General features: G+C 49.1%; 1 protein-coding gene across 4 annotated transcripts in view; it reads left to right on the plus strand.

Annotated features, from left to right (window-relative positions):
• Window positions 1–26,575, plus strand: part of WSCD2 (WSC domain containing 2) — a 98,036-nt gene that overhangs the window by 48,820 nt on the left and 22,641 nt on the right. For 3 of the 4 annotated variants that reach the window (XM_030860947.2, XM_060283242.1, XM_060283241.1), the window contains exons 2-4: window positions 3,844–4,791; window positions 15,003–15,117; window positions 18,217–18,401. In XM_030860947.2, coding sequence (XP_030716807.1) covers window positions 4,413–4,791; window positions 15,003–15,117; window positions 18,217–18,401 — 679 coding nt within the window. In that variant the 5' untranslated portion in view covers window positions 3,844–4,412. The remainder of the gene's footprint in view (window positions 1–3,843; window positions 4,792–15,002; window positions 15,118–18,216; window positions 18,402–26,575) is intronic. The other variant, XM_060283244.1, reaches the window with a different exon arrangement.

Genomic DNA, 26,575 nt, shown 5'->3' on the forward strand with positions numbered 1-26,575 from the left:
TTGCCAGGAGGGAGGAGTTTGTGAGAAGATGTTTGTAAAACCTTTAAACACAGTGTTCAGCCTATGGTAGGTTTTCAGCCAATGGCAGTCAGCTTCATTCCCCAGTTCTGTCTGGACAGACAGAGGCAAAGAGAGATTGAGAGAGACTTGGAGAGAGAGAGAGGGAGAGACAGGAGAGAAAGGATGATGGATGGGCATGAGAGAGAAGGTTCCCTGGGGGAAGTGGGACTGTGGCTCAGCGGGGGCCCCTGCACCCCAGGACCACACAGAGCTGCCTCCACAGCGCCCTGAATTTACGGCTCCCTTAGGCTGTCACGCGGGGCGTTTGGCACATGGCATGGACCCATTGGTGTAGGTTTAAGCCCCAGGGAGAGGTCAGTCCTCTGAGTCTTCTCACTCATTTTCTGCACTAGTGTTTCTTGGGGACCTACTGTGTCCCAGAGGCTGGGGCTGACACTGTGAGAGCACAGGTCGGGTCCCACTTACATAGGGCTCAGATTCCAGAGTGTTCTCCGTCCAGGTGACCCTCCCACCTCCTGGCACTGGCAGAATGGTGTGGGTGACTCAAGTCAGAACCCCCCTTTCCCCGCTCGCTCTTCCCACCACTGCTGCCTCAGTCTCTTTCTGTTCCCTGCCAGCTTCTAATGAGCTCATTATCCTCTTAAAACCCATTTGGCACCCACTTAGAGGAAAGATGTGTTGAAATATAAAAGAATGAGAAGGGAACAACAAAAAAGAACTACACCCAGAAATATCCTCAGAAAGACGAAAAGCCACAGGGAACAGAACAGCTGAAATCTTTGCTGTCTTCATGCCCACAGCAAATGTGCTGCTGTAGCAAGTGACTCTGATGGCAGCTCACATGTGCTCACGAGAGGGACAGTGGCCGGAGGCTTTTCTTGAGCACCTACTATGTGCCAGGCAGTCTTCCTACAATTTTTAATGCAATCCTGCAGGCAGTATTTGCGGGGCGGGGGTGGTGTCAAGCTTCTTATTGTCCACTCCCCAGGAAAGGAGCCTCAGTCAGTGAGAAGAGGTGTCTTGCCCCAATCACATAGGTGGCGGGCGGAAGAGGGAGGGTTTGACCCCAGGTCGGTCTGCCTCCAGAGTCCATGCTCTTGCTTGCCTGTCTCTGGAAGGGCTGGTGTCCCCTGCACATTCCCTTGAGGGCTGCTGGCCTTTTTTCATCCTGTCCCAGCTGCAGAAATCTCTGCCATGTGTGTGATCTACATGAAATACCGTGGGGCACAACCCACTGCCTGGAGGTTTTCTAGCTGATAGGAGACTGGTGAAACTTCAGTTAGAGCACAGTCCAGACTGCTGAGCTTGGCATTCAAGGCTCCCCATGGTCTGACCCCACCCAGCGCTTCTCTGCATTCTCACCATGGCCTAAGCTCCTTGGCTGCCTCCACCCCTGTGCCCTGCCGGCCGCGTGTGCTGTTCCTCCTCCCTAAGGTGTCCTTCTGCTGTTCCTTCACACAGAAAGCTGACTCCCCTTGCAAGACCTGCCAGCTTAAAGACCCCTCCTGGGAGAAGCCCTTCAGGGCAGCTACAGTCCCTCACTTCTCTGGGCTCCTGCATTCCAGGGCTTCTTACCCCGGGGTCCAGAAACCCCTTGACATTGTAAGCCAAAATCTAGGAGCTTATGTGCAAGGGCTCTTTTGTGGGCATATGTCTGTAGTTTTCGCCATATTCTCAAAGGGATATAAGTCCGGAATAGGCGTGTGGTTAGGAATACAAGCTGTGAAATCAGATGGGCCTCGGTTCACAATCCAGCTGCAACTTCATAGCTGTGTGGCCCTGGACAAGTTGCTTAATAATTCTGAGCCTCATTCCTCGCCTCTGTAAAGTAGATACAGATCTCCCTCACTGAATTGTTATGAGGATTAAATCAGAGTATGTAAGCATTTAGAGCAGTATCTGGCACATAATAAGTGCTGGGTAAACATTAGCTATTAATATTAATTGCTGCTCTATATCATATATACATCTACTATGGGATTTATCATTGTCTGTGTAGTATAGTGATTTAGTATAGTGATTGTTTAAATCGTTGGCTCCCTCGGTAGACTCTGAATTCTCTGAAAGCAGCAACTCTGAATTATTTATTTCTGCATTCCAAGCACACATAAGTAGGCAAGCAACACATGTTGTTAAATGAATGGAAGAATGGGTGGATGAATGGATGGGTGGAGAGTCGGATGGATGAGTGGGCTGCTACAGTTCAGATGAATGGATAGATGGATGGATGGGTGGATGGATTAATGAATAGATGAATGATGAATGGATGGAGGGGTAGGTGAATTGATGGAGAGATTAAAGAATGGATGATGGATGGGTGAATAGATTGTGACTTGACAGACGGGTAGGTGGACTGCTGGATAGATTAAAGGATGATGGATGGATGGATGGATGAACAGATAGTCTGACCCCGCGAGAGCATGGATTTGGGGCTGTTTTGTTCATTTAATTATTCCAAGTGCCTGCAACAGTAGCTGGTGCATGTAGGTGCTCAGTACTTAGTTCCTGAATGAATAGGATGGCATATGGAGGGACACTGGACTCTACCTTGAACCACAGTTAAACTCCCATGCTGCTGTCTGGATTGGTAGGGGCTGTTACCATTCAAATCACCCATTGGCTGACAGCTGAATTCTTTGCGCTGGCCAAGATTGTCATGAGGCCCCCTGCTGGTGGTACAATGAAACAACATAGGCCAAGTGGAGTCTTCTATTTTCTAATTTAGATTCTATTTTCCTCCTGGCTGATGATTCTGAATGTTGACTCATAAAGCCGTGGTTCTCAAACCTTTGTGCTCATTACCATCACCTGAGGGCACCTTGTTACACCTGTAGGTGTCCTCTTCAACCAGAGATTCTGGTTAGAGAGGTCAGGAAACTTCATGTTTAACCAGGCTGCCAAGTGTTTCTGAATCAGATGCTCCTCAGACCACACTCTGAGGGACCCTCAAAGGATGAGCCACTGCTGGTCATTGGAAGGCAGTGGAGATGGCTGCTGCTTCGGGGGCTGTCTCTGGATTCCCAAGTGACGCCCAGACCATCACTTGGAGAAAGAGCGTCAAAAAGGCAGGGGTTCAGAGCTGCGGTTTTGTGTTTGGACCATCCTGGGTTCAAATCCCACCTCCACCACTCACCAGCTGTGTGTCCTCAGTTTCCTCATCTGTAAAATGGGAAATAGTTACTTCCCACAGGAACATGGGGAAGAATCATTAATACACATAGAAGGCTTGGCACAAAGCAGGGCATACCAGAGACACTAAATAAATACTTAGTGAATGCGTATGTTGCTAAATAATTCTGCTTTCCTTCCTTCTTTTCTTCCTTGGATAGAAGAGGGGGGCTATGGATTTGATCTCTCCCATTACAATGTGAGCCCTGTGAGGGATGGGACTGTGTCTCTCTGGTTTACAGCTTTATTTCCAGCACCTAGGACAGTGCCTGCTACACAGTAGGTGCTCGCTAAACATTTGTTGGGAAAAAAAAATGAATGAATTTGATCTGGTTCAGTACCAGCCAGGTCCAGCAGACAGTTCAGCAAGGACCTAGGAAGTACTTTTTGGCCTTGAAGTAACCCACGAATCAGTGTATATTTGACAAATATGCAAACGTGTGGGGCATAAGAACCTGTGCTTGTCCAAGATAAAGCTTGCCCTCAAACCAGGACCCAGTAGGATTCGCTTCTACCCAGCACTGCTGGGTGCTTTGAGCTGCTGGTTTCCTCCCCTCTCTGACTCTGCATCCCCCCTTGAGAATGTTCAAGAACGCTTCGAGTTCTGGCCTCTATGAGGAGATTTCTTATGCCTGTACCTGTGCTGTTTTGCAGGTGACAGCCCTGAGCCCGAATGCTTGACCGGATGAAAGCCCGCTAGCTTCTGTTTCTGCCAGGTGGACACGCTGAGCTTGGTCCCCAGCTGGGGAAGAGGCCAGACACGGCCCTCAGTGAAATAATCCAGCCCCTATAGGCCTGAGCAACTGAGAAAGGGCGAGAAGCGAACTCCAGCTGCTGGTGAAGCCTCCCAAAATCCTCCTCCGATGGCTATTTTCAAAGTTCTTTGGGAACGCTGAGACAAAGAACAAGATGTAGGAAAATGGGACCAACTGCTGCGTGGCCCGAGCCTCAGAACCCCTGTCATGGCCCAAAGAAGCTCTCCTTGGCTCCGGGAGGGCTGGTGAACTCTGTCCTCTATTCTCTTGGCTTCAGCCAGGCATTGGACTTGCCCTTCTGCTCAGATCTTGGCAGTCACCTTCACAGACGGATTAAGACTGAAGACCCCCAGGGGCTCCATCCCTAAGGGAAGCTTGAGAAGCAGAGCCCTGCCTCCATTCCCTCCCTGGATCACACCCCTCAGCCCCCAGCGGAGCCGAAACGATCCAGTCCGGAATGATCCCGCTATGGCCAAGCTCTGGTTCAAATTCCAGCGGTACTTCCGCAGGAAACCTGTACGTTTCTTTACCTTCCTGGTGCTCTACCTGACAGCTGGGAGCCTCGTCTTCCTTCACTCTGGTTTTGTGGGTCAGCCTGCTGTCTCCCAGAACCAGGCCAACCCCGCTGCGGGGGCCCCAGTGGAGGGCGCTGAGCTGCCCTTTTTGGGTGACTTAAATCTGGGCAGAGCCTTCCGGGATACAGGTGAAACCTCGAGCATCGCCCGCAGGTATGGACCCTGGTTCAAGGGCAAGGACGGGAATGAGAGAGCCAAGCTGGTGGACTACGGGGGAGCCTGGAGCCGGGCCCTCAAGGGGAGGGTCATTCGGGAGAAGGAGGAGGAGCGAGGTAAGAGGGGTGAGCATCTGGGCTTGGAAGGTGGCTGAGGAGAAGGGAAGGGGGATGATGATGATAATAACGTAATAACAGCTGCCAGTGTTCAGTGTTTAATAGGAACCGGTCATCATACATGCAAGAGGTTTCACAGAGGAGAAAATTGAAGCTCAGAGACATTAAGTAGCTTGCCCAAGGTCACACAGCTTGTAAACAGCCAAGCTTAGATTTGAACCCTGAATCTGTCAGAGTCCAAAGTCTGACCCTACCCTGCAGGCGTTTTTAGCCCTTGTTACATACACTTGAAAATCAAAACACCTAGCATCTACTGAGCACTTACTAAGGGCCAAGTACTTTTCTAAGCACTTGACATGCATTGAATTATCACCACAACTCTATGTGATAGGTGCTGTTATTCCCATTTTAAAGGTGAGGAAACTGAGGCACCGAGAGCCCAAGTTTACACAGCTAGCTAGTGACAGAGCTTCTGCTCCACTGCATTGCTTCTCAGTTCACTTTGCTGGATCTCTCAGTGATGGCACTTGGGGAACCTCATCGCCCTGGGCATATTTCGTTGCATTTTCTTAGCCTGTCACAGTCCAAAAGGGCTTTTCTTGGGCTTCCCTGGTGGCGCAGTGGTTGAGAGTCCGCCTGCCCGATGAAGGGGACACGGGTTCGTGCCCCGTTCCGGGAAGATCCCACATGCCGCGGAGCGGCTGGGCCCGTGAGCCATGGCCGCTGAGCCTGCGCGTCTGGAGCCTGTGCTCCGCAACGGGAGAGGCCACAACAGTGAGAGACCCGCGTACCGCAAAAAAAAGAAAAAAAAAAGGGCTTTTCTTCGTAAGTGCATTACCTCATTTGATTTTCACTACACTCCACGGACTTAAACAAGGAATATGAACTTATGCCCATTTAACAGACGTGGAAACAGGCTTGAAGAAGTGAAGACTCTTCTCCAGGGCCACATAACTGGTAAGTGGTAAGTTCAAATCAGACCCATCTGGCCTGGATGCTGGCTCTATGACTACCTCCCAGAGTCAGCCGATGTCTCCCCATCTAACCCGCATTCTGGGGAGGACCCCACAACCCCTGCAGTTCGTGAGATTAACACGAATGGATGTTTCCAGAATCTGGGACAGATGGTTTGGGAGGATCTACGACCAATCGGGACAGAAGGAAACCCTCCCTGGCCCTTGTGTTCCCTGCCACGTGCCACGCTTCTGCTGTGATTCAACCTATGAAAACCCCCTTCTCCCACCGCGGAAGGAAGCAGGACTACTGGAGGGGACTCACCCCGGGGAGCACATTTCCCTGCTTCAGTCCCACCCTGCACCTGGCTCAGGAGCCTCCAGAAGACCCTACCGTCTCACCCTCAGGAATTTCCTAGAATTCTGCCTCTTCGAAAACTTCACAGGGAGGTGAAGGGGATTGTGGGAGGTGGCAGAATGGATTGGAGGACTTGGATTCATAGTCCAGGTCCACTCCAACCAGCCGTGTGGTCCAGGCAAGTGGCTTTACCTTCTCATGCCTCAGTCTTGTCATCTGTAAAATGGGAATAATGACCCCCTCCCCGCCAGGTTTCTCCGGAGAGTTCAATGAGACATGGTTATGGAAACACTTAGCATACTGCCTGCACACAGTAAATCCTTAGGGATGATCAGGAAATTCTTGTAATCTACCTGGGTAAGGGACCCCATCTTGTAGGCACAGTTGAGGTGTGAGGTGCTACAGTGACGGAGAAATCATGATGTGGGTTCCCTCTCTACCTTCTCCAATCAGTAAGCTTCGTCTCACCCCAGCCACACCAAACTCCTTCTGCTACTTTGCAAACCCCAAAGTTTGCCACAAGCCTGCGCCTTAGGATATGCTCCCATCGTACTTAGGATAAATTCCAGAGTCCCCACCATGGCCCACCAATCCAGCCTCACGTTATAACATTTCCTACCCCTCCTCACCACACACTCCCCTCCGTTGTCCTTCTTGCTGGTCATTGAACACACCAAGTCTTATCCTACCTCCGAATCTTTGTGTAGATAGTCCTGTCCACCTGGGGTGTTCTTCCCCGTATCTTTGCATGGCTCCCTTCCTCCCTTCCTCCTGGACCTCAGGCAAACCTGGCCACCCTGTAGAGGTTCCTGGACTGTCCGAAAGTAGCACCACCTTGTGCCTGGTCAGGACCAGGTGCCCCAGCTCTATTTTTGGCACAGTACTTACCGCTCTCTGAAAGTATCTCATTTTTACTCGCTTTCTTGTTTATAGTCTGTCTCTACTACCAGACCGTCAGCTCCAAGAAGGCAGGGATAGTGCCTGTCCTGTCACCTCATTCTATCAGCACCTGGGACAGCACCAGGAACAAAGATGGCGCTCAGTACCTACGGGTTGAATGAATGAGTGATTGGATGGACAAATGAATGAATGGCCAGCCCTCTGCCTGGAGTGTCTCCACAGGCTTGGCTCTACTCTTCCTCCAGATCTCAGCTTAGCTCACCTCCAGAAAATTGTCCCTGGCCCCACCTCCAGGCTTGATCGAAGGTTCCTCTTCTCTACTCCCTGTCATGGCCCTTATGTAAATGGTAATTGCCTGTGTTTATCGAGGTCCTTTGGTAGAATATGATTCCCTAGTGGCACAGTTGATCTATCCAACGACAATAACAACATCCCCCCATTTGTTACGAGAATGAAATCCCACTGCCACTATCACGAGTAATTATTACCATTTCTTGAGCACCTGCTTCATGCCAGTCACTGTCCCACTTGCTTTTCGTATGTTATTTGCATGGAATGATATATGTAAAATGCTTATTACACCTCCTGGTTTATAATTATAGGTCACTTAATAGTTTCTGCTGTTAGTAGTAGAAATAATAGCTAAACATCTGTTGAATGGTCATTATTGGCTAGACCATGTTATAAGTGCTTCATTGCCTTATGTAATTATCACAACAACTCAAAAAGTTAGAGACTATTATCCTATTTTACAAATGGGAAAATTTAAAACTCAGGGAGAGGTCACTTACCCCAGGTTACACAGATAGTGAGTGGAAGAACTGAGGTTTGAAACAAGGTCCATTTAACTCCAAAGCTTGTGAGCCTTCTTCTCTACCACACTATCCCCGCTGCCTCTGGAAATCTTATGTATTTTATAAAATATAAAGAGAGAAGGAAGAGAAAATAAGAAAGAAGCCTGGACCCCAGAGCTCTCATCAGGCAGCTTTAGAATCAGGTGGTCTTAGTAAGAAAACACAAATTCAGACTGTCCTTGATTAACTTATTCCAAGTTCAGCAAGGAAATACAACATATTAGATTAACGCTAATAAAAACGAGACACTTCTTTGACCTGATGCTACACCCATTTGGCTTTTCTCTGAAGCTGGCAAGGGCTCTGCTTGATGCAGTGATGCAAGACCTAAGCTGTAAAGGATTCGGAGCCCATCACGGCGTAGTTGGTGAGGGTGGAGCTGCTCCCAGGCTGGGCTGGGGCTGGGCAGGAAGTCTGACTTCCTGGGTGGAGCTGGCACCTACAATGTGCCAGTCACCTTGCTAGGCTTGCGAAATCCTGTGCTCTGAGCAGCCAAATGAGGGTTCAAATCCCAGTTCTGCAGCTTGCTGGCTGTGCACCTTTGGGCAGGTCACTTCACCTCTCTGAGCCTCAGTTTCCTTTGGGAGATAAAAAGTACTTAACATCAGATGACTGATGTGATGATTATATAAGATAAATCAATAGCATGCTCTCTGAATGCCAGGCACTGTTCTAAACCCTTTGCATCTATTACTTCATGTAATCTTCGTAGCAACTCAGTTAAGTAGACACTGTTATTAACTCCCCCATACAGGGAAGAAACTAAGGCACAGAGAGGCTAAGTAACCTGCCCAAGGTTATCCAGCTGGAGGAGTGGGTAAACCAATATTTGAACCCAGGTGGTTTGAATCTTACACCTGAACCTTAAGCACTACATCATCTCCCTTCTCAGCACACAAGTACTCAGCACAGAGTGTGGCACACAGTAAGCAGTTAGTATGTGCTGGTTATTATTATTAATATTGTAATTCTGTAGGACAAAACAGAGGTGATTTGACTTACCTTAGGTGACCCAGTTGTTGGGACCAGAGCCAGGAGCCAAATCCAGTTTGATTTCAAAGTCTGTGCTGTTTCTGTTCCCCCCAGATTACAGAAAGGGTGTGCTGGGTGTAAAGAAGGACACGGGGATATTTAGTCAGCATTTTTGGAAGGGGCAGCAGGGGACCCACTCCCCATCTCCTCCAGCTGAAGATGCAATCTCTGCAGATTACAGAGGGTCTGCTCTGTGTCGGAGACTGTGTGCTCATACTCAGCCTCACATCAGGTAGGAAGTATTAAATTCTTTTCATACATTAAGAAACAGAGGCTCAGAGAGAGTAAATGACTTGCCCCCCATGTCACACAGCTGCTAAGAGGCAGAGCAGACTCCAACCCAATTCTGTCTGAATCCAAAGCTCTTATTCTTAACCACTGAGCTATAGAATCCCCAACTGCAATCATTCATTCATTCATTCCATATTTACTGCACGTCTGTATGCCCCACCCTGTGCTGGGAGGTGGAGACACGAGAATGATTCAAGCAGTGTTTTTTTTTTCCTCTGAGGAGTATTCACACCCTCCTGGGGGAAGACAGGCAAGTAAAAGATAAATTATGTTTTCAAAAATAACTTTTTTCTTGATTATCAAAGTAGAAAAATTAGAATACATAGCAAAAAAGAGATGAAAATAAAAATAGCCCAGAGTCCCACCATCCAGCAACAGTCCCAGTCAACACTGTTGGTGTATCACCTTTACCTTCCTGTCTTTTTCCTCTATGTGTGTATTTCTAAAGAATAGAATGGTGTATATATAGCATCATATCCTGCTTTCCCCTACGATAGCACTTTTTCATTTTATTAAAAATTCTTCCCCAATGGGCCTAAATTATTTCTAATTTGAAAAAATAATGGACAATACTTGGAAAATTGTTTCAGAAAAGTGTTAAGGTGGGGTAAGCCAGGGGACTCTGGGATCCCAAAGGAGGGATCCTGTTCGGTCATGGGGCTGTATCATGGCTGCCTTCCTGGGGGAGGTGATAGTTGAGCTGAGCCTGCAAGATCCATGGGCCTTGACCAAAGTGAAGGATGCATCCCTTCTACCCCAGGGAAGCCTAGATATGAGCAGGAAATTCCATTCTCTCTGCAAGGAAACCCAGACAGCACTGGAGTGATCCTCTTGAAGGACAACTTTCCAAGATGGCGGAGAATCCTCAGCAGGAATATACAGTTTCTCTTCTCCATGAAGAGATCAATCTTACAATCAATCTTAAAATTACCCTTGTATTAGAGTCTGAGGGCTGCTGTAGCAAAATACCATGAACTGGGTGTCTTGAACAATGGAAATGTATTACCTTGAAGTTCTGGAGGCCAGAAGTCCAAAATCAAGATGGGCTCTCAAAGGCTCTAAGAGGAAATCTGTCCCAAGCCTTTCTCCCAGCTTCTAGCACCAGCAGGCGCCCTTGGCATTCCTTGCAGCTGTATAACGCCAGTCATTACCTCTGTTTTCCCATGGCCTTCTCCTTGTGTCTCTGGGTCTTCAGAGAGCCACTTTCTTACAGGGACACCATTCACATTGGATCGGGACCCACCTGCTCCAGTATCACCTCATAGGTAATTACATCACCAATGACCTTATTTCCAAATAAGGTCACATTCTGAGGTACTGGGCTTAGGACTTCAACCTATCTTTTTTTTTTTTTTGATGAAGGGCACAATTCAACCCATAACTATTCCACTTTTCAGGCAGGAGCTTGAGTAATTCTACAAGGCTACTGCAGTGTCAGGATTAGAACCCCGATCTGGTGGACTCCAAAACTGTTCTTGTAGGACACTGTAGTGCCTCCCGTCTGTGAATCTACTCACAGACGGTAAATAAGAGGAATACAAATTAACATATGTGTAGCTATCTTTTTAACGAATTACTTTCCTTGAAGAGAGCAAAATTTCTTGAAAAGGAAGATTAATTGAAGCAAAAGAAAAGAAAAAGTAAAGGAAAGGGGAAGAAACACAGTCAGGAGAGCTCCTTTCCAGATGCCTGTGCTCTCCTGGGCTCACCCCTCACTGGTTTCTGTGCTTGAGATAAATAGGCAGACTGGGACAGGACTTGGCCATTTCAGCAATATTTAGATGGCTGCAGAGATAAACTGACAGATTATGTGAACTCGGCCATTGATTCACCCTCGAGTGACCTGTGATTTTTGTCCCTGTGTTACATATTCGATCTCCACCTCATGTCCAGGAGATTCTGCCACCACAGCAGAACTTGAGGTGGGCCTTTGGAAAATGGTGGAAGTGGGTTGGACAGTACCCTTGCTGATGAGCTCATTGCTAGCAGGGTGATAGAACTCCAGGGACAGGGTCACCGGTTACGTTGGCCACAGCCTGCACTGAAGGGTCAGTGGGGAAAGAGTCACCAGCACTTGCCCAGGACAAGGAGGAAACAGATTCAATATCCATTTCCTGACCCAAAGAGCTCAGCCCGTCCATCAGGTCACAGTATGTAACACGCCCATTCTTCTCCAGAGCATCAGTGAAGGTACCATGTATCTCTTTTTTCCTCCTGTTGACAGATGAGGAAATGGAAGGTCATCTGTTCACCCAACAAGTCTTTGAGCACCTGTTATGTAGGACATCTCAGTCTGATGCCTGGCCTGTGGGAGGGTTAGGGAAGGGGTGGTATAACATTTAAAAGCGCAGGCTTAGGGGCAGTTGGACCTATGGTCAAATCTCAACTCTTCTCCCAAAAGACCCTCCCTCTCCCATCATCCCTCCAGGAAGGCCTCTCTTGGAGGATGGAGAAGCCCTTCTCCTAAGCTGAGACTGAATGTGGTACATGGGAAAAAGCAGCCTAGACATGGTGTAGTCTAGACTCTCCAAGCTGGGTGGCCTTAAGCAACTTAGCTTGACAATCAGCATATTAGTCAGTGCACCTTTGGTGGCAAGGGACAAAAACCCATCTTCAATCAGCTTAAGCTAAAGAAGAAAATGTATTGTGTCTTGTCTCCAAACTACCAAAGGGGCTAGATTTTCAAATGAGTGATTTGTGCCCTTCTCTTCCTAACTCTCATCTCTGCTCACCTCTGACTTAGTTTGGTTCTTCTCCTGTACAGACTGACTTTGATGCCAGGGATTGTGGCTGTTGGTAGCTCTGGGCTTAGAGAATGCCAGTGTCATAACCCAAGGGAAACAGATTTCTTTCTCCCAGCTTTAATCTATAAAAATCCAAAGAATGGGTCATGTGCCCTTCCCTGTAGCCATCAATCACTGGCTGGTGGCAGATGCAACATGATTGGCTCTTTCAAGGTCAGTGTCTCCTCATGGTCGGGGCAGCTAAGATCTGTTAACAGAAAAATAGGAAGAGGGGGTGCTTTGAAGGTACAAACAGTACCATTACAGTCTATCCCTTAACCCCGCAGAGGACGTGTGTGTACATACACTCGCACTCCTATTAATTTGATTATAAAAATCTCATCTAACACAATCCACTATCCCATATATGGCCAAATGCACCTACCCTCACCCTAAGGTGAGACCACCCATGGTCATAGTACACCCAACTCCAAGCCTGGCATTTCTGGGTCACGAGTGTTACTCTCCATCAGAACTCAGTGTGGCCCCTTGTGATCCTGAAGTCTGTGGGCCAAATGGAAGTGAAGCCCCCCCCCAAATGTAAAATGGACGGAGGACAGATCTGGGCTTAAATTTTAAGTGAGACACTTCCAAGCTGTGGTAACATAGGCAGACTACATAGTTTCGAATTCTACATAAAAACGAGTAACACGGAGTAACATGAGTGGTTACCAGTCAGAACATACACCATATGCCAAAAGAAAGGTTTGCATCTAAGACAGAGAGATGTAATAGTTATTAGGATCAGCCTCTTCATCTATAAAATGGGTTAATAAGAAGGGTGTGAGGACTGAATTTTTTTAAATAAGGCATGGCACTTAGTAAAGTAGATAGCACATAGTAGATACTCAATACATATTCTCTCCTCTCTCTCTCGCTCTCTCTCGCTCTCTCGCTCGCTCTCTCTCGCTCTCTCGCTCGCTCTCTCTCTCTCTCTCTCTCGCTCTCTCTCTCTCTCTCGCTCTCTCGCTCTCACACACACACACACACACACACACACACACACACACACACACACACAGTTTTTGATCTGATGACAGTGACCTCATGCTGACAAAGTAAAACAACCACTTCCCCCCTTCCCCTTTCCCTCCCTCTCCTTCCTCCTTTTTTTTCTCCTCCTGCCCATCCTTGGACGCTCTGTCCTCTAGTGACCTATTGAGCTGAAGTTGGTGTGAAGCTGTCACCACCATGGCCCATGGAAGTTCTCACTCCCAGCCCAGATGTAAGCAAGCATCCACGCCCCAGGGCCGTGGTTCCTTCTGTGACACAGGAGGGACATACATTGTTGAACAAGCAGTGACAAGATGTAGGCTTTTCCAGAGCTGTCACCATCTGATGTGCCCGCTCCAGGGAGGCAATGTTTCTTTTAAAGATGGACGGACTGTTCTTAGTTGACCAAATCACCTCTGTCTTATGAAAGAAATTCAAGGTGATCAGGGATGAGACGCATCTCCAGCGAGGCTAACAAATTCTGCACTTACCAGGGTGGTGTTGAGGGAAACAATTGCTCCATAATGAGCCTGTATCCTCTGCTAGACCCTGCTCTCCACCATGAGTGAGGGGGACAAGAAGCCCACAGTTTAAATAGACAGCAGCCCACCCATGAACGAGATCAAGTGGCATGTAATGTTTCCCTCAGTCATTCGCTATGAGGGCCGTCTAATTCCAAGGGCTGGCTGGGTCCTCGGTCTAACCTTCAGTTATTTCCAAGTGCAAGGGTGGAAAGAGCACTGGTTTGGGGTCCCATAGATCTAGATTTAAGTCTTTGTTCTACCATCAATTAGTTTCAGGTCTCAGCTCACTTCACCTTTCTGGGCCTCTGTTCAATCATCTAAGAAAACAGTTTAAGCATGCCAAGGGTCATTGCACCTGAGTCATTGCAAAGATCCTCGGATTCAAAGAGAAACAAGCAGTAGTTCAGAACATGGTCTCTGCAGCCAGATTGCTTGGGTCCAAACCTAACTCCACAGGTATAAGCTGTGTTTCCTTGGGCAGGTGACTTAGCCTCTCTGGGCCTCAGTTTCCTCTTCTACATTGAGTGGGAATATTAATACTTACCTCACAGGGTCATTCTAAGGATTCACTGAGACAATATGTGTAAAGCAGTTAGCAAAGTGCATGTCCAAATTAATGATTATAAGAACATATGGGAAAAGACTTTATAAACTGTAAAGTACCATCTTTGTGTACTATTTACCAGGAAGTACAGGAACACGTGTACTACTTTAAGAAAACTAAGTGAATGGTTTGTACTTGGATAGTTGTTTTACATTATTTAAAATTTTCCTTTTGGATGAAAGCATTAACCTTGGCCCACAAGGTGGGCAAACTGTAAAGTACTTATACAGCACTGTGAATGGCTGGTTTTTTATTGCACTCACCTTAACTTTGTGCCTGTTATATTCAAGACACTGTGGTAGAGACGTTTATACAAATAAGTCCATGTTAACCTCATTGGGCTGATATTTTCATCCCCACAATGAAGAAAACTAGGCCTCAGGGAGGTAACTGGCCTAAATGCACTAGGTCAGCACGAGAATGTTATCAAAGTGATACGACAACCTAGATCTTGAGATATCCCAGGCCAGTGTTCCTTCCAAGGGAAAATAACACCTTAAGCCATCTTGCAGAAATGATAACAGGCTGTCAACTTATCAGGCTCTTCAGAGCTGTCCTAATGCAGGTCTCATCTGCTTGGTGCTTAGGGAATGATGTTGGCTTGGGTTACTGGGTGCCCAGTTGTCACCAGTAGAGCCCAGGGGCATGACCTTAACCCTGGCCTTGGAAAGGTCCCTCCCTCCTCTCTGATGACCTCCAGGGCCCACAGCCTCACCCATGGGACACCACTGCCCTTATAGATCATGTTCTGCCAATGCACATGAGTTTCGGTCTCTCTTGTTTCTACTTTACTGTTCAGAGGAAGGAATTGGTACCAAAAGGTCAACAAGGCCACATAGCCAGAGGCACACTGGTTACTCCTGAAACCCTTTCAGCTTTGTCCCCCCTGCCAAATCTGACTTTTCTCATCTCCCCAAAGCTAAGTACATCGGCTGCTACCTGGATGACACCCAGAGCCGGGCCCTTCGAGGCGTGTCCTTTTTCGACTACAAAAAGATGACCGTCTTCCGTTGCCAGGACAACTGTGCAGAACGGTAGGGCCCCACCAGTGTCCCAGGCATTCAGATCCCTTCCTTCTCAGATTCCTACCTGTGGTGGTCTTTCTTTTTCCATGGGAGGGCATGATGGAGGATGAACATGTGGACAAGGAAAGGGTGATGTGTGTGTGTGTGTGTGTGTGTGTGTGTGTGTGTGTGTGCGTGTGTGTGTGCATATGCATACGTGCATGCAACTGAGCAGGGAGTTGGTCTGTGGGAATTTGTGAGACTGCCTAGGAGTGAGTTTGCAGTGTACGGTATGCAGGGTCATATGTTTGTAAGCTTAATGCCAGTACCTAACTGTCTTTAAATAACAGTAGCAGTGAGTGCAGGAGTCTCTGTGGATATGTTTGCAAGGGTCCCGAATTGTGGGGAAAGCACAAGTGGGTGTTTACACGCAGGCAAGTGTGAGTCTGTGAGCGTGAGGCTTGTGTGGTGCCCGTGGGAAGGGTGAGGTGGGAGCCCGGGATCAGGGCTATTTAATGGTTTACCAGCCAAGAAACTGTTTCTCTACCAGAGAGAAACACTCACCTGTCCAGACAGTGTTTTCCAATCTAAGAATAAAATGATGTTCTTGATTAGAACATGCACTGCGGGGAGGGCGCTCACTTTCCAAGAGTGGATGAGGCCCCAGAGGACTGGCGAGTTGGGACCCTCAGTCCAGGCCTGGGAACCAGCACTGCTGCCCTAGAGGCACTGTGGATTGAGCTGACCTTCTCCTCCCCTGTGCCCTGGGTCCCCTGATGTGTGATGGCTTGTGAGAGGCCTCTAACATGCTCATCTTCAGGCTCTAGCCTGATCACAAGCTCTGAAGGAGCTCCACTGCATGGCTGGAGTGGAAATGGGCAAGTGGGTGGCCAAGGGACTCTTCCCTCAGTTCCTGACTAGAACACACTGTCCCCTTTATAATCAGCTTCCATAACAGTTCACCATTGAAATCCTGAGCCCAGGACCATCTCCAGCTTGGGAAAGACTCCAAGCTCTTGAGGATGTTGATTCTTTAATTTATTTATTGAACGGTGGGGAGACAGAAGTGAATTTCAGAGTCCATGCCCTCAGAGAGGTCTTGTGGGAGTTGAAGAGTTAATATTTGCAAAGCAAATATTTGAGAGCCTGGAAGAGAGGAAGTGTAGGCTATTGGCATTCTGTGGCCCAAACCCCGTTCTTGCTTCTGCCTCCCCAACTAGCTGGGGAGCCCCTTGGGGGCAGGGCTGCAGCTGGCTCATCTCTGCATCCACCTAGAAACCCATGTGGGCAGCGCTGAACCAGAGTGAATTACGCGAGTTGATCTGACTCGTCTTCTGAAGCTCCACCTTGGCTGTCACCTCCTCTGAGAAGTCTCTCCTGACACCCCAGGCAGGTTGGGGGCCTCTTCTGCATTTCCACAATCTGAGACTTACCCCATCTCAACCCTCATCTCACTATGCCGGCGTTTTCTGGTTAAGCGCTTGTCACTCCATCTAGGCTGTGACGCACACGTCAGCATCACCTGAATCTCTCAAGATTGCCGGGCCCCACCCGCAGCTTTTGATTTGGTGGGTTTGAGGTAGGGCCCAAGAATCTGCATTTTTAACAAGTTCCCAGGTGACACTGGATGCTGTTGGTCCTGGAACTATGGATGGAGCACCACTGCTCTGATTTTCACACCCAGCTGGGAAATTTTAGAAACTCCTGCTGTCCACTGTTCCTTCTATCAGTGGGTCCATTTATATGAGACGGGCCCCAAGGGCACCTGAGAACCAAGGCTTGAGAGAGACAGCGACAGACAGGTGGAAGAAGGAGGCTGGCCCAGCTCCAAGATGCCCAGATAGTTTAAGCTGCTCTTCCTGCGTCTGCCCAGGTGACCGTGTGATCACACGCTACCCGAGTAGTAGGGGTGTTTGGAGACATGAGTCTGGGTGGGTCTGTCCCTCCAGCCAGCCCCCGGAAGTCCCGAGTGATGGCGTGAGCTGACACCTCCCATAGGTCCAGCCTTGCATGACCAGTATTTTGCAGGCTGCTCCCCCAAGGAGCTTTCACGATTCTGGAAAGTGCCTCAGAGGCCACAGTGGGCAAGAGGACTGAGCAGGGGTCGTCCTACTCCCCTCTCCCCCACCACTTCATACCTACCCTGTGAGGCAGAGCAAGCACTTCCCTTTTCATCTGTTTACAGAACAGGTCCTCACTAAAAGTCCTTTTTAGGAAATGATTCCAGAGCTATGAAAAAAAATTGACAATCTTGCAGTGCCTGGATATTTTTTTTGTTGTTTTAAGGAAAGGAATTTTTTACTTGGCTGGATACGTGACCTTGGTTTTGCCACCTTCCAAAGACATACGAGAGTCCCTGCCCCCTCCCCTGGGTCCAGCTCCTCTCAGGGGACATAGAGGCATCATTCCTGGGGGATGTTTCCTGGAATAAAGAGGCTGGACTTTGCAGATATGATTGGCTTGTGGCTCTAGACAGGGAAGAGCAAGAGAGTGGGTGGGGCAGAGGGACCACAGGACCAGAGGGGTGTGTGTGTCAAGTGTCCTGTGTGTTGAAGGTATATGTAGATGGGTGTGAATATGACGTTGTGTGTCTATGTGGGTAAGTGTATGGGGGTGTGAGACATGAGGCAGGGATGGAAGCAGGTGGTCCCTGGGGTCTTGTCCCCTTCCAGAGTCTCCCTGTCCCCCAGGGACCTCTTTGTATTCCTTCTTGGCTTCCTGCCCATCCCACCTCCAAGACTTTCTAACCCCTTAGCCTCCCTGACCCTCTCAGGGTCTCCTTATTCTCAGTCCCGATCCCCCTGTCCCTTGGAGTATCCCTGTACCTCAGATCTCCTTGGGTCTCCCTGACGCCCAAAGTCTTCCTTGTTTCCCCTCTTCCAGGGAGATAGGGAGACCCCCACCCCAGTCTCCTTACTCCTCTGGGATCTCCCTGTCTCCTGGAAGCCTCTGTCTCCTGTCCCGTGAGGTCTCCCCTGTTCCCCTTCCATCGTCTGTCTCTCCATTTCCCCTGGGACCTCCTGGTCCCCAGAGCCCTCCCGTCCCCCAGGCCTCCTCACTAGGTGAGTCACCCTGTCCCTGGGGTCTCCATGGTGGCAGTTACCCTGGCCTGACAGCAGCCTCCCCCAGGGGTTACCTGTATGCTGGGCTGGAGTTCGGCGCCGAGTGCTACTGTGGCCACAAGATCCAGGCGACAAACGTGAGCGAGGCGGAGTGTGACATGGACTGCAAGGGCGAGCGGGGCAGCGTGTGCGGTGGCGCCAACCGCCTCTCCGTCTACCGGCTGCAGCTGGCCCAGGAGTCAGCCCGCAGGTGTACGTGAGTCGGCCCCTCCCCTCTCTGCCCTGGCCCACCTGAGCGCCCACCTGTACCTTCCACGGCTCCCCCCGCTCCTGAGCCCTCGGCTGCCCTCCAAGGCTGCCACCATCCTGCCCCAGCCTCACCTCCAGCCACGCCCCTCTTCCTCCTTAACAAACAGCTAGAGCCTGAGCTGGCCTGTCCTTCCTCATTTTCTGAAAGCAGATTGTGTCTAACGATGGTGACAATGACGACAGCAAACACTTCATCGTTTTCCAAGTGCCTTCTACGGGAGAGCACATCTAATCCCCACGATGACCCTTGAAATCGCACTGTTATTCACCCACTCCCGTTTTACAGATGAAGAGACTGAGGCTCAATGTCACACAAACAGCAGAGGATTGAAACCAACTCCAGAGCTTATGTCTTTAATGCTCCTGTAGAGAGAACGAATCCCTCGCCTGCCAGTGCTTCAGTCTTGTTGGAAAAACTCTCCAGTTTCCAAACTGAGGGAGGGAAGGGGATGAATAGCCGAGGACAAGAGCCACCCCTTCTTCTGTGGATATTGTCCCGTTGTCCCCTCTCTGGGTGTTTAATAGCAGTTAAGGTCTATTTATCAAGCATCTGCCGTGTGCCAGGCACGTGCTGAGCCCACTGCAAGCCTGATTTTGTTTCCCTTCCCTACAGACTTTTCAGGCAGTTACCGTGGTTAATTGTCTCCATTTTATGGTGAGGAAACCGAGGCTTGATGAATTTAAGTAAGCCTGCCCAAGGTCACACAGTCTTGTGACCTCAAAGGTGACCTTCAGACCTATACGAAGAGCTAATGGCCTTGACGAAAGACAGAGGGCTGAGGTTTGTCCTGGTTACTCTTCTGATGCAGTCCTGAGGTAGGAATAGGAATCCAGAACTAAGAATCCCAAATTTGAATGCTCCAATGAACCCTAGGGAGATCTTGTTAAAATGCAGATTCTGATTCAGCCGGTGAGACTCTGCATTTCTAAGGAGTTCCCAGGTGATGCTAGGTTGCTGGTCCATGGACCACACTTTGAATAATAAGGCCTTAGACCTCCTTGGAGCTGACAAGTTCCGCCCAGAATGTCAGCCTGCCCACCCAGGTGGATTTGGCAGAACCTTAATGCCTGTCTGCATGCAGAGAAAGGCCTTTTCCGTATGAATGTCATTGTTTATAAGAATTCCTTGCTGGTGTGCTTGACACTGTGTTCTGTTTTCCAAACCCCGTGTTTCTGAAGCCCTGTTCAAGCTTTGCTTTACAACGGGGTCCCGCGTGCCGCCAGTTTACAAAGTGGCTGATTTCTAGAAACAGAGGCACCCTCTGCCCCCCCATCGTTGCCTCAGTTCCTCCAGCTCTGCAGGTCTGGCTGGCAGAGGGCGGGGAGGGTGTGTGAAATTCAGGCTGGATGGTGTCCATACAGCAAGTCTCTGGTTTGGCCATTAGTGTAATGAGGTTTTAATTTGATAGCAGATTTATCATCCCCAATACTGATTTCTTTATGCCAATGTTTACATTATTTTGATGGTGACGTTGACCATATGAAGAGATGGCCTTAAAGTTGTGTGTATTTAGAGGGAAAGCTGATGCCACTAGAACATTCTAGTGGATGATGCTGAGCTAGATAACAAGAATTGGGCTGCATATGTCATCAGCCACTATCAGCTAGACCTCCTTTTGGTTAATGTTCAGATTGGCTGGGTAATACGAACATTCTCCTGTCTTTCTCTCTGTCTCTGTCTCTGTCTCTGTCTCTGTCTCTGTCTCTGTCTCTGTCTCTGTCTCTGTCTCTCTCTCTCTCTCTCTCTCACACACACACACACACACACACACACACACACACTATTGAGATCACCTGGTATAATAACACTCTCATGGACCAACAAAGATTTTCAGTCATCAGGTGAAATATATAAACCTTGACACACCGAGACCACTAGATCCCGCTACAATTGGGTGTGTTTTGCCCTGGTAGCAGTGGGAGGGCTGTCTGGGTGGTGGCTGGTGAGAAACCCCTGAGGCTGATGGGAATGCTGCTGTGCCCCTCAGCTTGCCCGCCTCTGCAGTGGTGTTTTGTTCCATCTGAGAAAGGAATCTTTGTATTTATGTCGAAGACGGGGAACCCATTCATTTCTGCTGAGAGGGGAGTCCTGGATTCTGTAAGTCCACCCCAGCTGTTCTGAATCGTCGCTGTACAAGGCTGGAAGCTTGGGCACCTTCAGCTGGAAACTCCAGAAGGAAAGCTAAGCCTTGCTAATCTCAAGGCTACTGTGGCTGAGATGAGAATGGAAGTGGCTTGGATAAGGAGACAGATGGTTTGTCAAATTGGGACTCCTGGTGGGCTCCCAGTTGGCAACATGGTATTTGGAGAGAGCATGGGAACTGTTCATTAAACACTTGATGCTCCCATGTGTATTAGGCATGGAGAGGACAATGGGGAATACAGCACAGTCCCTGCCGTCAAGGAGACCACCGTCTAGTGGAGAGACAGACCCAAGACGAGTGGGATCTGTTCAAGCATGGCGGGTATATATAGGAGCCACGGGAGCAACATTTGAGCTGAATCTCATTCTGAGATTTCCAGGTGAAAGGGAGAGTCGTGTATTCAGCCATGAACAAAAGGATCCTCAAAGGTGATGTTTTGAATGACCTGTTGGAAGCACCTTCCTCACTGATGCTTCATTTTACGGCTTTAGAAACTGAGGCCCAGACAGCACAAGTGGCTAAATCGAACAGCCCTGCGGGAGGCTCCACAGAACAGGGCTGACTGATTAAGGCCTTGAAAGAGGCATAGGATTTTGCCTGGTATAAAAGAGGAGGATATCCAGACTCAAGGAATTGCCAGAGGGTGGGGGAGAAATCTAGGCAGAGGGAATAGAGTGTGCAAAAGCTGAGAGGTAATTTCTAGACATGATGGACAGGCATGATCTTTCCAAGGCCACAGCGCTTCTTAGGGACTGAGCATAGGCTGGAACCCAGGTCTCTGACTCCTAGTTTGAGTGCTAACTCTAGATAGTGCTGTAGACACCTTGACCTCTTGTATTGGATTTTGGACCCCATTGCCTCTCTTTTGGGAGTGTTCCTTGGATTTAACTTACCTCCTTTCTTCCTTGACCCCTGACCTCTCCTTCTGCCCTGCGTCCTGACTCTACACCATACAGAATATCCAGTGCCTTTGTTCTGACTCAGTGGCTTCCCATTCCTGAGATCTGACTTATACACAAATAAGTCAGAAAGGGAGGCCTTCCACTGGCACACGACACTAGCATGTATTACATTAGGGAGGGCAATGAGCAAACACTGCAGGAAACAGGTATGGTGGAAACCAGATTCCATTTGTAGAGTCATTAGTTTGTATTAACACCGTGTCCTAATTGTGTTTCCCTGAGCAGTGGCACAGAACTCTTCATGATTGTGAAGATCCAAAGGAGGCTTATTATCGCCCAAGCACCACTCTGGTGGGGTGTCCACCTTGCGTGGGGTGCCAGCCTGCGTGTTTCCGAGGTGACGGAATGCTCCGACAGTAGTGAGAGCATTAGAAGGTTGGCAGAGCAAATGTCTGCAGGCATCCTGCTCTTCTTTCTTGCCACAGACACTCGGGCACACGGACTCTTTGCCCTTGTTAGAAAAGAACTGAGAAATGGACTTCCTTCTTGGTTGGCTTACATTTTTTCACAGCAGTTTGCTAAATGTGTCAGCAAGTGTAGCTTCTCCTCCCAGGGGCAGAGACCTGCTGGTGATTCGAGAGTATTATGGCTTTATAGGGTGTTGCAAGAGATTTCATTTGCCTGAAAGATTCTTGCAAGATTCGCATTGCAAGGTTCATTAGAATTACACAAAATATACAATATGTATGTGGGTCCCGTGGGTGGCTGTCCGTGGTGCTGACAATCCTTTAGTGCTGCCTAAAACCCCCATGACTGCAGACCAGCCTCTCCCAGGACCCGGCACTTTTCCCTCTTGTTTTTTCTCTTCTGTCTTGGTGAAAGTATTATGAAGCTCATGTTATCACCGAAACAGTAGATCTTGACTCGTGGGTCACACTGTACCTGATGACTCTTGTGTACTGTTGCTAGTTCTGGCGATTTTTTATCTTTGAAGGTTACAAGGGAAACGTTGTGCAATGCTTGTAGTTTTTGTTCACTGATACTCCGTTTTAACCAGTTCTGCTGAGAGGAGCCTCAGATGACCATGGAAAGTCATATTGGATGGATGGGCTATGTCTAGCTCCTTCTTTGCCGGGCCTGGAGGCCTCTCCTTTCCCTTGATATATGCCTGGGACCCCTGAATTTTATAATTCATATGGGTCTTCATGTGTTCTGCTGTGTAGGGCCAAGGAGATGTTAGCTAGAAAATTTTTTCTCCTTCTGCATCATGATGGGGGAGAATTGGCTTGCTCTTCTCCGTGAACCATAATCCAGGAAGGCTATGGGAGCAATGATTGTAGATTTTGGAATCAGGCAGACATTGTTTCTATCCCAACTCCTTCACTTACTTGCTGTGTTGATTTTGGTCAAGCCACTCATTCTGTCTGAGCCTCAAATGCCTCATCTGTAAAATGGGGACAATTCCAACCTTGAAAGATTGCTCTGACCAACGAGTGAGATAAAATTGAGAAAGCACATAGCACAGTGCCTGTTATGAAGTAGTGGTGATGCACCCTCCTTCCTGAAATGAAAATTCCTCAACTCACTCCGAGTAGCACCCAACTCAAGCTATTTGAATTTCCAACAGCTCACAGGAGCCGCTGGTGATGCCTAAAAATAGCTGGTTTGAATTCTCCTCGGACAGTTAGGCTCTTTGTGTAATTCAATCTCTCTCTGATTATAGGTAGCCATTAACAGCTCCCAGCTCACTGCCTTTCCTCCTCACCAGCATCTTTAATGCAGTAGAGCTTGGCCTAATTACCCGGGGGGTGATGGCCTCTTTCAAACCAAGGAGAACTCTTCCACGCCTGCCTTTAAGCTGATGCCTGGTGGGATTTACCTCATCTTTGTGAAGCCCCAGAACAAAGAGATGATGGACTTCACAGATACTTGCAGCTGGTTGCAGGATGTTCTTCATCTGCCCCCAGTAAAGGGAGTTGATGAACAGTTGCTCTGCTCGCCTCTTGCTAGTAGAAACTCCAAGCTTCCGAGGTCATGCACCATCCCAGCTGGCCTGGCGATGAAGAGCTGACATTATCAGAATGTGGGGCATGGGCTTTTGTGATCCTCGGACCCCTACTGTGGCGCCTCAGAGGGTTTCTGGGAAATTCAGGTGGCTGGCATGGGGTCTCTGGAGCCCAACCATGTTGGAATTCGGCAGGCCTCCTGCAGAATAGCAGAGAGGTGGGAACCTAGGATGTGATGTCAAATAAGATCAGGGTCAGATCCCTACTCTGCTCCCCACTAGCTGTATGAGCTGGAAAAGTGACCAAATCTTGTTATGTCTCGGGGTCTCCACCTGCAAAACAGGATAATAGCATCCTCTACCTCTTAAGTTGTTGTGAGGATTAATTGAGGTGTGATATGTGTAACATACTTAGCACTAACGACATACAGTAAACAGCTGTTATTATTACCTTTGTTGCTATTCTTCAGCAAGGGTTGGTCGTTAGGAAGACACTACTCAGGGTTGCTGCTACTGTCCACGGACTCTGTACTGCACAACTCCAGGGAGCGCCCTTCTCACAGGCTACAGGCTGTGAAGAGCAGTGGCTCTGAACTCTGTGCAGGATTTCCCTTGTGAATTAAGAATGCTCAAAGATCCAAGACATTTTAAGTTGGGTTCCCCCAGAGACAAGGATGTGAGCTCTGGGTTACTTGAATCATGACCCCAGGATGCACCTCCAGGGGAGTGGAGACGTGAGAAAGGGAAAGGAAGGAGCCAATACTTGCCCTTTACAAAGCAGGTCACTGCTGAGGACAGCTGAGGCTTAATCCCACCGGGGAGCTGTGGGAGGTGGTGGAGAGCGTGCTTCAGAGATGTCCCATTGGAGGAGCAGGAAGCTGCAGTATTTATCCTCCAGCGTTCACCCATCATTGGCTGAGGGTGGCTCCCAGGGAGATTAACTCCCTGGCAAGTGCAGTCTGTCCCTCACATACCCTAGGTGTTTACAGTAGGTCACTGTCAGCCTGTACTGGGATGGTGAGTGCCAGGAGTGTATTAATGGGGCACTGATAGTGTCTCCTACCTGCAATCTAGCCACCCTTCACATATCATGAACGAGCAATGAAGAAGGAGCAGGAAGACACATTGACTGAATCCTGGTAGGTCTCAGGCACTGTGAATGTCACTGCATCGCCTTCTGTCCCACCTGTGCAGGGTAGAGATAATCATCCCCATATACAGATGAGGAAACCGAGGCTCAGTCCAAGGACACACAGCTAAGTAAGTTGCTGACCCAGGCCTGTCTGAATTCAAAACCAAGGCCCTTTCTGCTGGGCACGAGAGCTTTTTTGCAAACAGGAAGGCATCTACCTACTGCTGTGGAAGTCCAAAATTCTTTGTATCACAGGAAGAGTGTTAGGAAGGTCAGGGGACCCAGGCTGGCCACTTCTCTTTTGTTTTCAGACGTAAGAGAAAAGAAAACCTCTCACCACTGGTGTGGAGAACCGGTGACGCAACCCATTTTACAGATGGAGGAAATGAGGGTAGCAGGAGGATTCAACGTGTTGGCCACCGTGCATGTTCTCAGTGTTCCAATCACCAAGCCATAACGGAGAGCAACCTGCAGAGAGAGGTGGACTCCAACGTGTTCCCCAGATCCCTGGGAGTCCGACCTTCCCGTTAGACATCACAGAATTCTCTGTGAATCCATGTGGTTTCCCTCCAAAAGCAGAATGGGCAAGACTGTAGGAAGACCCCACATCCAGCAGGTTTACTGTTCCTAGAACTAACTTCCCAAACCTGTTCCCCTCCCCCCACCACTCCAGTGCATACCTTGACCAAAGAGAGACTCACAGCAGCAGCTTCTGATCCCTCTCTGGCCCTTTAAGGCCTCTGAAAACGTCACCTTACTTGGTATTCAGGGCATTCAGCTCAGCTCTGCTTTCTAAGGTGGGAGGGTCAGGGACTCATTAGCGGATGCTTAAATGTCAAAGGGAGACCTGTCTCAGCAGAGCTGGGCTTACAGTCTTCCTTCCTCTTCCCACACTTGCAGTCTGGCCTCCTGGCATCCAGGAAGGCAGGAGAAAATCATCTGGGGAGAAGCCAGGGTAGGAATTCTACTTCCTGTAAGGAGACAGATTCACAGCCCCTTGCCTGTCCTTTCCACTGTACTGACAAATCTCATTCCTGTCCGACTCTGAATGATCCACCCAGTATTTATGCCTCCATTTTAGAGATGAGAATACTGAGCCTCTGAAAGGAGAGGAAACATGCCAAGGTCAGTGAAGCAGGGTGGAGCTGCCAGTGTGCACTGTGTGGAGGAGAGCTGCCCGTTTGACAGGTGAAGACGCCACCTTTCAGGGAGGAGAAGCAAAGTCGGGATTAGAACTCGTGTCTCTGAGCCACTGGTCTTCTGCTCCTTGGCCAGGGCAGCTCATCCAGAAAAGTGCCATGGTCCTGGGAAGTACCGTGGCCTTCCGGTGTGGTGCCAGGCCGGATGGCCTCTTCTGGAGCCCCTGGGTCAGAGTTGGGCCCTCGGGGCCATCTGGAGATGCGTGCTGATCTGGCCCAAGAGACGGGCATCCAGCTGGGGGTGATAGGAGGGCAGAGCATTTGGCCAGAGGCCTAGATGAAGAGCCTGTGGGCTCACAGGGCCCTGAGTGATACCCCAGTGCCCTCAGTTACTCAAGGTCACATCTGCAAGAGGATCCAAGGGTGAGCCCCTCATAGCAGGTGACTCCAAAGACTACCATGGATGGACTCCTGCTCTCACATGCCTACGGTCAGACACACACACTCCTGTACAGAGACCCGTATGCAAGGTGTTCTGTGATATGCAGGAGCTGGACCGATACCACCAGGGCACCTGTCTGTGGGCTCCAGGTGGAAGGGTCTCTGTGGTCTTGACACCCTGGGGAGAGACTCAGTCTGGGCTGGACTCCAGCAGAGGGGCCCACCCTCCTGTTCTGCTCTCTCGTGTGGCTCAAGCATGAAGTGGCCTTGCACTGAGGAGACGAAAGTTTTTGTTCGAATCTGGGTGCTGGCTGTTCAGGGGTTGCTGGGAAATGCCCAACCCTGGTGGCATTG

Source organism: Globicephala melas, chromosome 13 (assembly GCF_963455315.2).
Source record: "Globicephala melas chromosome 13, mGloMel1.2, whole genome shotgun sequence".
In the NCBI taxonomy this organism is placed as follows: domain Eukaryota; kingdom Metazoa; phylum Chordata; class Mammalia; order Artiodactyla; family Delphinidae; genus Globicephala; species Globicephala melas.